General features: G+C 40.7%; 1 protein-coding gene across 25 annotated transcripts in view; it reads right to left on the bottom strand.

The window, feature by feature from the left end:
- Positions 1 to 14,598, bottom strand: part of APBB2 (amyloid beta precursor protein binding family B member 2) — a 339,661-nt gene that overhangs the window by 76,079 nt on the left and 248,984 nt on the right. For all 25 annotated transcript variants that reach the window (XM_065596923.1, XM_065596915.1, XM_065596917.1 and 22 more), the window contains one exon: positions 7,730 to 7,857. In XM_065596923.1, the coding sequence (XP_065452995.1) occupies positions 7,730 to 7,857 (128 nt within the window). The remainder of the gene's footprint in view (positions 1 to 7,729; positions 7,858 to 14,598) is intronic.

Genomic DNA, 14,598 nt, shown 5'->3' with positions numbered 1-14,598 from the left:
TTGGGTTCTGTAGTTTCTGCATCAGAGTATTGCTCTTTTAAGACTTCTAAAAGCATGCTCCACCTCTCGTCCCTCTCAGATTTTGGATGGCACTTCAGATTCTTAAACCTTGGGTCGAGTACTGTAGCAATTTTTAGAAATCTCATATTTGTACCTTCTTTGCATTCTGTCAAATCTGCTGTGAAAGTGTTCTTAAAACAAACATGTGCTGGGTCATCATCCAAGACTGCTATAACATGAAATATATGCAGAATGCGGGTACAACAGAGCCGGAGACATACAATTCTCCCCCAAAGAGTTCAGTCACAAATTTAATTAACGCATTATTTCTTTAATGAGTGTCATCAGCATGGAAGCATGTCCTCTGGAATGGTGACCAAAGCATGAAGGGGCATACGAATGTTTAGCATATCTGGAATGTAAATACCTTGCAGCGCTGGCTACATAAGTGCCATGTGAACGCCTGTTCTCACTTTCAGGTGACACTGTAAATTAGAAGCAGGCAGCAGTATCTCCCATCAATGTAAACAAACTTGTTTGTCTTAGCGATTAGCAGAATAAGAATTAGGACTGAGTGGACTTGTAGGCTCTAAAGTTTTGCTCTGTTTTATTTTTGAGTGCAGCTATGTAACCAAAAAATAAATAAATCTGCCTTTGTAAGTTACACTTTCACGATAAAAAAATTGCACTTCAGTACTTGTATGAGGTGAACTGAAAAATACTATTTCTTCTATCATTTTTACAGTGCATATATTTGTAATCAAAAATAATAATATGAAGTGAGCACTGTGCACTTTGTATTCTGTTTTGTAATTGAAATCAATATTGAAAATGTAGAAAAACATCCAAAAATATTTAATAAATTTCAATTGGTATTCTATTGTTATAAGTGTGATGAATCGCGATTAATTTAAAAAATCATTATTAAATTTTTTGAGTTAATTGTGTGAGTTAACTTCGATTAATTGACAGCCCTAATTTTTAATAAACTATAGTGCTGTCATTTGGGCCAAAATTTTCTAACCTGAGTGCCTAAAGTCAGACTCCTAAATCTGTATTGAGGCATTTGCTTTTCAAAGGAAGTGAACACCCACAAATCCCATTGAGGTTAATGGGCATTGCAGGTACTCCACACTTCAGAAAAACTAGGCATTGTTATTTAGTTGCCTAAATAGGGACATAGGGTTCTATTTTTAAGGCACCCAGGTTTTGAAAATTTGGGCCTCTGTGGTTTATTCCATCACATCTATTTTTTTATCGTTCTAAATGTTTTTCCAGTTTTCCTACCTTCCCCCCAACCCTAGTAATTTCTTCCCCACCTGTTTCTCTAAAGCAGTGGTTCTCAACCTATTTACCATTGTGGGCCGCACCCAAATACTACCTGTATGGCCCTGAGGATGTCACATGGGCCACAGCTCTGTGCTGAGGTTGAGAACCACTGCTCTAAGGCTATGTTTCGGCCACTTACATTTCATCACTGTTACTACCTATTGTTCTTATCTCAGTGAGTTATTTTGATTCAGAGTGTCTCCCTCTATTCACTTTACGGCCTGCCTGTCTCTTTTCCCAACAGCATGTTTCTAAGCATCATCTTTGTTTACATGTACCTTGTTCTCATGGTTTTTTCTCTGTCTAGCTCCTTTCCTTTCTGTGACAGTCTTTATACTTCCTAGTCTCTCTTTCCCAGCTGTGTGCACCAAAAAACAACTCAGATGATGAAAGCAACCAACATTAAGAGAACAATGGTTGTGAAAAATGTAGGATATTTCACCATTGTGACACACTAATTGGCAAAATATCAGTAGGGCATGTGAGGGAGCATACTTCTATTACCTTCTATGTACTTACACAGTATTGCAGCTCCTATCACTGTAGGATCTGAATGACTCCCAAGCATTTAAAAATAAAACACCAACAATCATCACTCTCTCTTCATTCCTAGCTTGTCACAACAATAACTCAATAAATTTACAGGCTTTTCTGTTTGTTTTGTGTGTGAGTGATCAACTCATTGGCTGAAAGCTCAATTGAAGAAATTAGTTTTACATCTAATTTTGAGTGCAGTGAGCCCTACGATTAACCTAATCTCTTGTGGGAGTCGGTTCCATGAACAGTGCCTGTGAAAGTTCTGCTTCCAGCATGAATGAACTTCTTCTCCCTGTTGGCTGACAGTGGCATTCTTCAGGTGAAACATAGCTGTCTTATGAAGTCATGGTCACAGAGGGAGTTATGATCTCTCAGGTTGCTAGGGCTAATCCCATAAAGGGCTTTAAATACCAGGAGAGAGCCTTTGAATCTGACTCCCCAGTGAATGGGAAGCAGCAAAGAGAGGAGAGAATTGGGGGAAATGTGTTAATGGCAACCGCTGTTACTAAGTGGCTGGGCTACTGCCTTTTGTACTAGATGGAAATTTATGTTCATAAAGCACAGAAGATGAAGGAGTGCAGCTGTGTGAGAATGTGAATTTTGATCCAGGAAGTAAACTCTCCTACTTGCCCAATTATTTCTCCTGCTAATCTCCATGTGCTGCCCCTTTACCATTCTACTAAACCAGAAATTGCCAGCAGTGGCAATGAATACGTACTGGTAACATAAAATCACGCCACTCACAAGTGAAAAAAGTCATATTTCACAGTTCTAGGAGGCTTACGCTTTCACAGTTGAGATATCAAAGCTCTGAAACAGGGCACTTTTTAAAGAGAGGAAAAGTACAAGTCAAGGTTCACTGTTTTTAAGCACTGATTGCAGTATGTACAGTACATGAAGTGAAGTTAAACATACGACTGTGATTTGCAGGCTTTACCTCATATATCACAATCCCCAACAATGAGCTGTTCTTTACTGCCTTGAAACCAAACAAAACTGAAGTGACATTTAAGATTTTCCTTATTTTTTAATATTTCCTGCTGTGATTCTCAATCATACTGCCAGGACAAAGGAAGATTTAACGGATGACTAAGAAAAATGGGTTTCACCCTGAAAATTATGTTTATCTTTCATGTGTATGAAACAGAAACTAGGACAAGAGGAAGGACATATACGCATTACTTTCTTTTTGCTCTCATAATTATCACAAATCATAGTATGTAATCAAATACAGTAGCTCAGAGTCATAGCATAGTACATATGTATTTGTACACCCCCCAGACACCCTCTCCCCCTCTCTTATAGGAACTCGTTTGGTTAACTACTTTATAAAAGGTAGAATAGTCTTTCTTAAGGTTAGATTACTTCATCAAAAAGTATTAGTGTCACGGCATGATTAACTGAAGGCAAGAAAATCACTTTTCAACATATGAAATAATCACACAGTTTAAGTCAGCAAAATGGTCAAGTAAATCCTGAAGCTTTTCCTTATCACAGAACTGTATTAAAAAGAAATTAACTCTAGAGGTCAAGTTAATAGCGTTGCGTATGGAGAGAATTATTAGAGTCTCCCAGAAGACTCTTCTGCCTGAGGTGAGCTAGCAGACATATCCTCAGATTAAACTTTCATCAGCAGATCTCTATATTTCATCATTCTTTCATTACCGCACAGCTTAGAAAATCACCAGTCAGGTATCATTAGAAAACCTTTCATCTTTCCAACACAAAATCCAACCAAAGTAGTACAAGGAAAATACTGTTAAAAACGAGGACCTGGAGAGAGCAATGACGTTTAAATAGCTCAACATGCAAAAAGTTTGAGTTTCTGTATTGTTCTAAATGATCACTTCCTTTCACAACAAACAGAAGAGAATATGTGTACTATGGATGGCACTACAGGATTTGGAAAGCAAGTCATTACTGTGTATTAATATATTATTAACATCCACGTGCAACAAGATTATATCAAAGCATTTCATGCTAGAAGTAATGATTTTACAGACTTCCTTAAAATTAATCCACACAGGACACACAAAAGAGATTATGCATTTGTGTGTCTCCTAATCTCTCTCTCTCTCTGATTTCTCTGATGATGGCAGCTTCTCCCTCTACCTGTACACAAGGAGTACTCTGACTTCACCCTGTTGAGGACCAAACAGACTACTTGCCAGGATGAGCTCACGCCTGCACTTATCTTTATATACAAAAGGGCAGGGGAGTGACATCCAATTGAATACAGAGATGTATATCCCAGGGACCACAGGTTGCAGTATGTTCCAGTTATATCCAAGTGTCCTGCATCTAACTGTGACCCACACAACAGAGCACTTGACCTCTCTAACTTAGGAGTTCAGCCATAGCTCAAGTTCTCTCGTCACAAATGCCCCATCTCTGGCTACTGAGGCTTGCTCAGCAAACCTTGCATTATTTATGCTGTCCTTCAAAGAACATTCATTGCATGAAGCCTCCATAGCCCCCAAATTCTCATTGTAATTTTGACGATTCATAGCTGTCATTTTGTTCATGTTGCTTTGTTTTGAAAAAATTACCTGCTAATTAACAGCACATACTGTATGAGTTTATTTATAGGCAATGGCTGTATTGTTTGTTCTAGAACCCTCTCTAATCCAATAGATGCATAAAAATTTAAACAAACTTAATTTGAGAAAAATGTAGGTAAGCTCAAGGTCTAAACACCTGAAGGAAGAAGACTTTGTACAATATTTAAAAAACATGTGGCCTCTTTACCAAGATTCATACAAGGAAAAGAAAAAAACTGAAGGCTCTGGAAGAGAAACTACTTTTGATGAAAAAGCATAGCTCACAGCACAGTAACTCTAAAAGGGACATTTTTGTACGTGACAGCAAAGGAGATATTGTGGGCTATTTTTAGTTCCATGTTTATATATTAAAGCTTCAATAATTCTGTTTTCTCCTTGCTGTTATCAACAACATCCAATCAGAAAAAGTAATTTATTGTGCAAACATTATTATTTATTAATTATAATACAAAACAGCCACGTTTCTCTTCTGATGTTAAGGAGAGAAAACTGGTTCGATCATCTCTGACATGGTTTTCTGTATTGCTGATGTCACAAACGAAGTCACTTTTCAGCCATCCGCAGGAGGCAGCATAGACATTACTTTACTTAAAAATTAACTAAGATTTGTATTTCACAGTCGCATTATCTATGGCAAATAAACATTTCTTATCATGGGTAGATGAGAGTAATGAGGCTTTGTGCAGGAAACTGGGCAGGGCTGGAATTCAGCCCCTGGGCAGGACATGGTACTGCAATGGGCTGGGATTGCAGTTACTGCCCTTATGTGCCTCCTACATGGAGGGTTTTGTGCCTCTCCTCCAGGTCATCCCCAATTAGCCCATCTGCACTGACCTATTTGGGTCAGATATGGAGACCACCTGCTCTGCACTTGCATGCTCACTCTTTCTCTCTGTCACCTCTCCCACCCATTAGGTGGCTTACGTGGTACAGTGTGGCTCATGCATGCCTCTCCACCCCCGGAGAAATTTCATCCAGCAGCACGTGAACTTTCTCAACATTGCAGTGAGCAAAATGGGTACAACTGTCTTAAATGATTCCAAATAACTAATTATAACTGCTAGGTGTTCTAACGTCATTACATACATCACAAATGTTGGATATTTCTGAAATCTGTTAAATCTCTGACTAGTGGGTATGTAGTATGGTGTATTGGAGTTTAACAATTTGTGGACAAATATCACAACAATATAATGTTATCATCCAGAGAATCTGAAATATTTGAAAACAAAGAGCTAACAGAAAAGCGAACTGTCTTCTCAAATTCTGTAAATAAATCATTTGGGTATGCAGTAAAAGCCTTTCTCTGTCCTTCAGACATTTGTTATAATGTACTTTTACTGTTCAACTGTACCATATCAAAATGTCCCCAAAGATGCTCCATTTTCTAACCAAAGAAAGCTACTAGAAAATCTGACTTGAAGGGAAATGTGAAATGGGTTCATTTTCTCAAGCAAAGGAAGCACTTTAATGTTTTATTCATGAGAATTTAAAACCTCTTTGCTTCCCAGCATTTCAAATTGGATTTGTCCTTATAAATCTCTCAAAAATCTGAACCAAAGAAACTAAAAATGCAACAAAAAATACCTGTCATTCAGAGGAATGAATGGCTATGGGGAATAATATTGGGTCACAGAAACATTCACTTCAAGGTCACTGGTTCAAATATGGACCAGGTCTGTGCTGACCAAAAGTCAAAACCATCCAACTGGCTATTTGGCAGCTTTATGTGAAATGAGCAAGGGGTTTCAGTGATTGAGTTTCTGCATCATAAAAGCCCGAGTGCTACAGGTGGCCTTGGCAAGGGTTCCAAAAGAGAGGCCGTGGATGGTGCAGCCTGACCTACTTAGTCACTCTCTTAAAGTGATCCCTTTGGGCCAAGCTTGAAGCACATTGATAGGGCAGATAAGCCTTGGCTTTCATTGCTGCCACCTGACTAATCAGAAGGCTTCAGTTTTGAGTGTTATCAATCTAGCACCTTTTGAAAGTATTAATTCTAACTCAAGACTTTTCTTTTGCCAAGAAAGACTAACAGACATTTCGCCAACCCTGAAAGCCAACATGCTGATGTGACATGTATTAGAAATGTACAGGTCAAACAGCTTGTTTTACATCTGACGGGGTGCAACAATACAATAGTCAGCAAAAAAACAGCTCAAGAGTTCACTGAGCTACCAGGCACAACCACTCTGATTCCCCTATTATAACTTATTACAAATTCAATTTACTGCCATTCCTTTTGGGAGAGAGAACACAAGCCATTTTAATAGTTATATTCCTGCAACAATGCCACATCAAAAGGAAACATATTTGTGCCAATGGCAAGGCTGAAAAAACAGAGAGAGCTGAAAGCGGACTGGCTGGGGATGAGCACAAAGTATGAAGCAAAAGATAGCTAAGTCCCTGATTCAGTAAGGCACTAAGTACATGTTTAAGTCTATCCCACTTCAGGAAAGCACTTGAGCACATGCTTAACTTGACTTCAATGGGAACTAAACACATGTTTAAGTGCATTCCTGACTCAAAGTCTTTAAAAACACCAGCGGGGGAAAACAAGTTCACTTTCTACTTTTATCAACTGTAATGTACCAGGAAGTGGAAACGGAACTATGTAAATACTTTCTTTACTATATACTGGAGAAATGTATACCTTGCAAGATAAATGCGCTAAGGACTACATTTGAAAAATTATCCCTTGATTTTGGACATGCAAACAATTATTTCCACATCTAATTCATGTAATTTAGTACTTAACTACCTGATCTGCAAGCATAAATAGGTTTATTCTTTGTGAATATAAAAGTCGCATAAATAACTTTACAGGCCAAGTTGAAGCCCTTTGAATATCTTATCCAAATATCATTTTGCAAAATGTGCTATAAGGAGGTCTGAAAAAGAAAGGGGTGTGTTGGTTTTTTTAAGTAATTTACCTAACAAATATAATGAATATAAAAAGAACAGGAGTACTTGTGGCACCTTAGCGACTAACAGATTTATTAGAGCATACGCTTTCGTGGGCTACTGCCCACGAAAGCGTATGCTCTAATAAATCTGTAGCCCACGAAAGCGTATGCTCTAATAAATCTGTTAGTCGCTAAGGTGCCACAAGTACTCCTGTTCTTTTTGCGGATACAGACTAACACGGCTGCTACTCCGAAATGAATATAAATACTCCCATAGTTACTGGAACATAATCACATAATAAAATGGCTATTAGTGATGCTTCACTTGGTCAGCATATATACACATTAGTCGATTTCAACAGCACAAAGCAACAAAGACTTAGGAGATTGTAAACTCACCGTCCATTGTCACGACCCACTCCCCAGACTCTGATGCTCACAATGGGCTGAGAATGAAGAATGGTGTGATCCATGGGGTCAACCAAATTTAGCATGTCATTCTCCAGTATAAGGTACATGTCTTTTCCCTATAATTCAAAACAAAACAAACATTATAAAATTTATTCTTCATGCAAAGTAAATCAGCTCAAAACTCAAGATGCGTCTGTTTTCTTTATTTGCACTGTTAAATATCATTGAGTCATTTGATTGACTCAAGGTTTCAATTTATTCTGAGTGCATTTGAAAACAAGCTGACTTCTTGTTTAAAAAGGTCCAAGATAACATTTTACTTTACTTATTTTTTTTAATAAACGAAACTGGAGAAAATAATTGTTTTCAATTTGTAAAATGTAATTGGTTTTATTGGCTCGGTAGAATTAATAACAATCTTAAGGTCACATGACATTCAGATATTCAATACACAAGTTTTTTGGTTATTCGTTTCCCTGAGAAAAAAATTAAACATCATAAAATACAAGACAATTCTTAATATTAAAACCTTAGCAACAAACAACAAAACCAGTAACCTTTTAAGGAGGAGAAACATACTATTTACATCAGATGATATAATGGGTCATGCTTTCTTTTCCTCAGCTTCCAGTTCACAGTTAAAAGGGCTATTGGAGAGGATGGCATTGAGGCTGAACCCTACCCTCACTGAAGTCAGTGGGAGTTTTGCCATTGACTTCAACGGAGCCAGGATTTCATCCTGTCTTTCGGCTTGTGAGTATTTGCATTTTTCTTGGTTGAAGATTCTAAGAAAAGGAACCAATTTTTTGTGATATTCTTCCCTTTGATGACAATTTAGGAATGATAATTCTTTCTATTATTAGTACTCTCTATATCCTAGCCACCTCTGCCCTAATATTAGGTTGTTCTGTCTTTTAAGCTTCCCAGAGAGAAGTACACACTGCAGTCAAAGGAGGCTCGGAAATCAGTTTCTCTCGTCTGATTTGGTATATCTTCTCAACCAGTAATCCAGGGAGAATTGCAGGGCCCCATGGAAATGATACTGGAGTTACTGTAAGAGAAAATATTGATCAAAAAGGGATGGACTGTGGGGGGGTCCCCACTTAGTACGGGAAAATTTGTTTCCCCACTCTTGAGACACCATCCATATGCCTTTCAGAGTGGAAGGAATCTGATCACACACTGACAGAGGATTTAGAAATTACTCTCTTATTTTTGTACATCTCAATGATATGGCAGCCCTTTTTCAGATTGCCACTGCTCAAGTTTTAATAGTGTTTCTAATTCTGTGTCCCTGACTGTCAGGCATTTCTTTTGGCTTGGAAGGGACTGTTTATTTTATTTGCTTGTACAATGGAGCTCTTTCTGTAACAGAATGGATTTACACATGGAGGGATGAACAACATCTGGAGGAAAAAAAGGGAAGGCAACGTCTTGCCAGAGAGAGGAGACAGCGGTCTGAAGGAAATGTAAGGAAGGAAATACACACAAAAAGTTATCTCGGGGGAGGAAAAGAAGATGCAGTTGCAATAAACAAATGGTTAATGGGGAATTAATACTAATGAAGTAGCTTATTGCACAAAAGAAATAAGAGTAGAAGAGCAAAAAAGTAAGGAAGGAATAAAGTACAAAAGCAGAGCAAGATGAGTCACTCTGATTTCTAAGGTGGCTGAATAAAAATACAAGAACTATGAAAAAGAAAAAAGGATAAAGAATTTGTTAAGAGACCAAAGACACTGAAAATAGCTCACGAAAGAGAACATTGCTGGGTATTTAGACCAATTTTCTATTTACACATTTATTTATGTGGCAATGACCTGGAAGAAATTATTGCAAGAAAGTAAAATCTGCTGATCATAATGCTGGAATTAGGGCAATAAAACTACATTCTAAAGATTTGAACAGGGTTGGAGACCAGGCAGATATGGGACATACTGAACATAAATCAAAAGAAATTATTCTAGCATACACAAGGGATGGCTCAGCACAGGCCAACTGCAATATATTTTGCACAATTTTTGTTTCCTTATTATACAAAGGCTATTATAGTGATGGAGATGGTGTAGCAGCAGACAACCAGAAATTATTTAGACACTCTAGGAATCTAAATACAAAGAGACAGGATAAACCTGGCCACATTCTGTGTGTCCTCACTGACTGTCAAAGAATTCTGAAGAGACTGCAAAAACCTGCTACAAGCCATGGGGGAGCAGGGAAAGGAGGTGCGGGGGAAAGGCTTCTGACAAACAAAACAACTCAGGGAAATAAAATACAGCAGAACCTCGATTTTAAGAGCACCAGTCTTGAGAATGACCAGTTAAATGGTTCCCATAGGGTATGTGGGGGAGTGTCATAAATAAATTGATGTTGATGAAGAACAAGTTGACATCCCTTCACATTTGGATACCTTCAATGCATTGGAAACCTCTTTCTAGTGGTATGAAGGACAAGAAAGCAGCGATGTAGTGTACCATACTGCAATTTACGCACCATACCTACTGTAATTTTGAGATGTTACATTTTATGAAGATTTTGATTTTATGAACTCGTTAATCCCCAATTAGTTCATTGAGATTTTACTATAAAATTAAAGAAGAGTTTGATCCTAGAAGACTGTTGGTGGAAGCTATTTTTAGTGAGATACATTGCTGCAGCAATATAGTTTGTAAGGTAAATAATCTGTACAGTATGTGGCAAAAATGACAACGTAGTATGTGGTGAAGCAGCAAAACAGATTATGTGGTCTTCTTTCATCCCTTTGATTTCACAGAATTGTGGAAATTAGAAATGAGAAAGCATTATTATGTCATCTTGTCTACCTGGAACAATTTATCTCCTCTTTGGGGTGAAATACTGACAGATGGTTCCAATCCTCAACCCCATTTAATAATATTTCAGCCAAACTAGTCCTAAAAACTTAATCTTAAATCAACTCTTTCAACTTAATTTTTTGCTGTACATATTCTGTATTCCTTCTGATTTCCCTTCAATTTGTTGACATCTTTCTCTCTTCATTCAGCTCCCTCCTTTAAACATGCTTCTTCCATACAACCTATCAGTGATCTGCCAACCAAGAAGTGTTGTTACAAGAATTTCTTCTAAAATAAGTGGGAATCTATTTACTCCTCTGTGTCTGAATTGTATTGCTTGTCTGTTTAGATTGACTCTGTGGGACTACTCATGTGAATAAGGTGAGAAGAATATGGTACTAACTCAGTAATTTGTGACCCAATTTCCTTTAACACCCTCCTCCTGAAAAGATAGATTTTTTATGATAATAAGATAAAGTCTTTTACAAAGCACAGCCTATCATAAGACACTTAACAACTTGTCATCCTGATACACACGAAAGTTATTCAATCACTGACTGTATCATGTCAATGCCTACTTGAGACTTGGTTGGTGAAGAGACATTTGGAGCTGTGAAGAGATGTTTAGCTGTGGGTTCCATACACACATATTTTAAACACATTAAAGTTTTCAATTAGAAAAGATTTTTAACATTCAAAATAACTTAAAACAAATAAATCAACAATCTTTCCAAAACTATAGATTAAGCCACGTTTATTTTAATTTTTGTGTTCTAAATACCTCCATACTCCCAAATTCCACGCTGAAATCTCTGTGCTTCATTCTGATCATAACCAGGGAAGAGAACACAGGACTTAAGGCCATGACAGTGGCTTGGGATGAAAAAAATGTTACCTATCTTTCGTAACTGTTGTTCTTTGAGATGTGTTGCTCATGTCCATTCCATTCCAGGTGTGCGCGTGCCCACGTGTGGCTGTTGGAGATTTTTGCCTTAGCGGTATCCGTAGGTCAGCTGTGGGGCGTCCTTGAGTGCCGCGCTCCTGCATCGGTCTATCAGGCACTACTGGTCCTACGCCCTCTCAGTTCCTTCTTTCTGGCAACTCCGACAGAGGGGCAGGAGGGTGGGTAATAGAATGGACGTGAGCAACACATCTCGAAGAACAGTTACGAAACGTTAGGTAACCGTTTTTTTCTTCAAATGCTTGCTCATGTCGATTCCATTCTAGGTGACTCACAAGCAGTATCCATGGAGGTGGGCTTAGAGTTTATGGTTGTGCAGCTTGCAACACTGCTCTGCCAAAGCCAGCATCATCTCGAGCTTGCTCAGTAAGTAGATAATGAGATGTGAACGTGCAGAAGGACGACCAGGTAGCGGTCCTACAGCTCTCTTGGATTGCTGCCTGCACCAGGAAGGCCACTGATGATGCTTGCACGCTGGTTGAGTGTGCCGTCACGATTTCCGGCGGAGGCACTTTTGCCAGCTCATAGCAATAGCGGATGCAGGCCATGATCCAGGACGAAATCTTTTGAACAGACACTGGGCAACCTTTCATTCTGTCTGCCACCGCAACAAACAACTACGTTGACTTACAGAATGGCTTTGTTCCATCTATGTAGAAGGCCAGCACCCTTCTGACATCCAGGGTGTGTAGCCTGCATTCCTCATCTGACGTATAAGAAGACGGGTAAGTATATGTCCTGTCCCATATGAAACTGGGAAATTATCTTAGGCAGAAATGCTGGGTGCAGTCGCAGCTGGACCTTATCCTTGTAGAAGACCGTATAGGGCAGCTCCCAAGTAAGCGCCCTGATCTCGGACACCCTGTAGGCCGACATTATCACAACCAGGAATGGAACCTTCCAGGAGAGAAGCAGGAGAGAGCAGGAAGCCAGAGGCTTGAAGGGAGGCCCCATGAGCCTTGACAGCATGAGATTCAGGTCCCAGGGAGGGATGGGATCCTGGATGTGTGGGTAGAGACACTCCAAACCTTTCAAAAACCAGCCTGTCATGTCGTGAGCAAAGATTGAGCTGCCTTGGAATGAAGGGTGAAAAGCTGAGATAGAGGCCAGGTGGACCTTGACTGATGATCAGGACAAACCTAGGAGTTTGAGGTGCAGCAGATAATCCAGGATCTCCTGCAGCAGGGCCTGCTCAGCTCCAACACGCCGATCTGAGGCCCAGCATGTGAACCTTTTCCATTTGGCCAGGTAAGTCGCTCTGGTGGAGGGTTTCTGCTACCCAACAAGACCTGCTGACCTGGGCCAAGCATTTCTGTTCGTCCACATTCAGTCATGCGGTAGCCAGGCTATCAAGTGCAGTGCTGCTAGGTTTGGGTGCAGCTGTAGCTCTGGGACAGCAGATCTGGCCTAAGGGGTAGCCGCAGTGGGGCAGCTACTGAATGGTCCAGCAGCATGCTGAACCAGTGCTGGTGAGGCCACGTGGGGGCTATCAGGATAACCTTCGCCTTGTCCTGTTTGATCTTCACTAGGACTCTGTGAATCAACGGCACTGGCAGGAAGGCATACATCAAAGCCCCCGACCATGGGAGGAGAAATGCATCTGATAGGGAACCCCTGTCCATCCCCTGGATCGAACAAAATATGTGGCATTTCCTGTTCTGCCTGGACGCGAACAGGTCCACCTGGGGAGTCCGCCACTTCTGGAAGATTGCACTGACCGTCTCTGGGTGGAGAGACCACTCATGGCGAGACAAGAAGGTCCTGCTGAGGCGATCTGCTACCACGTTCTTGGCCCCGGCAGGTGCGCACCTACCAGATGAATGGCATGCTGCACACAGAAGTCCCAAAGGCGGAGAGTTTCTTGGCAAAGGGCTGACAACCTGGCTCCGCTCTGCCTGTTGTTGTAATACATTGCAGTGGTATTGTCTGTCAGAACCTGCACCACCTTGCCCATCCCGTGGGGCAGGAAAGCCTGGTAGGCCAAGCAAAGTGCTCTGAGCTCCCTGACGTTGATATGGAGGCCCAGGTCCAAAGCATTAGAGACCAGGGTCAGCGACAGGGACAGGTTCGCGAAGGAAACTCCCTCCAACACTGACACGAGTCCCTCCAATCACCAATCCAGGGACGACTGGATGTGATCCGGCATCCTGACTATCCGGTCTAGGTCATGCCTGATGAGGATGTAGACCAATGCCAGCCACACTTGCAGTGGCCCGAGATGGAGGCTGGCATGACTGACCATGTATGAACATGTGGCCATATGGCCCAACAACCGCAAGCAGGTGTGAGCCGTGGTGAGCGGTGGTTCTTTATGTGGGAGAACAGGTCTGACATGGCCTGAAAACGTGCTAGAGGAAGGCAGGCTCTGGCTCGCATGGTGTCGAGAACTGCCCCAATGAACTCTATTCACTGGACCGGCCTCAAGGTGGATTTTTTCTCGTTTATTAACAGGCGCAGGTCGCAGCAGATGGAACGCACCAAATAGAGGCTCCTCTGCTCCTGTTCCTGAGACCTGCCCTTGATGAGTCAGTCGTTGAGATATGGGAAGACCTGGACCCCTCAATGTCTCAGGTAAGCAGCCACTGGCTCCATACTATTTGTGAACACCCTTGTGGCCGATGATAGGCCAAAGGACAGTGCCATGAATTGAAAATGGCATCCGCCCACTATGAAATGGAGGAAATGTCTGTGATCTTGGAATATGGAAATAAGCGTCCGTCCCCCTCCTTCCATTTTAATCACTCGTTCCCCAACTACCACCATGGAGCATTCTGGCCTGATGAATAGTGCTCTAGCCCCCTAGCAAACACTTTGTCACCTCAGGTCCCATATTGATGCAATTACAGGACACGTGACTTCTCAAACTTTTGTACTGGTGACCACTTTCATATAGCAGGCCTCTGAGTGCGACCCCCCCCCTTATAAATTAAAAACACTTTTTTATATATTTAACACCATTATAAATGCTGGAGGCAAACCAGGTTTGGGGTGGAGGCTAGGGTGACCAGATAGCAACTGTGACAAAATGGGACAGGGGTGGGAGGTAATAGGCATATAAGAAAAGGTCCCAAAAAACAGGACTGTCC

This window comes from Chrysemys picta, chromosome 5 (genome assembly GCF_011386835.1).
Source record: "Chrysemys picta bellii isolate R12L10 chromosome 5, ASM1138683v2, whole genome shotgun sequence".
Lineage (NCBI taxonomy): Eukaryota > Metazoa > Chordata > Testudines > Emydidae > Chrysemys > Chrysemys picta.
This window is presented reverse-complemented; position numbering and strand designations above follow the sequence as displayed.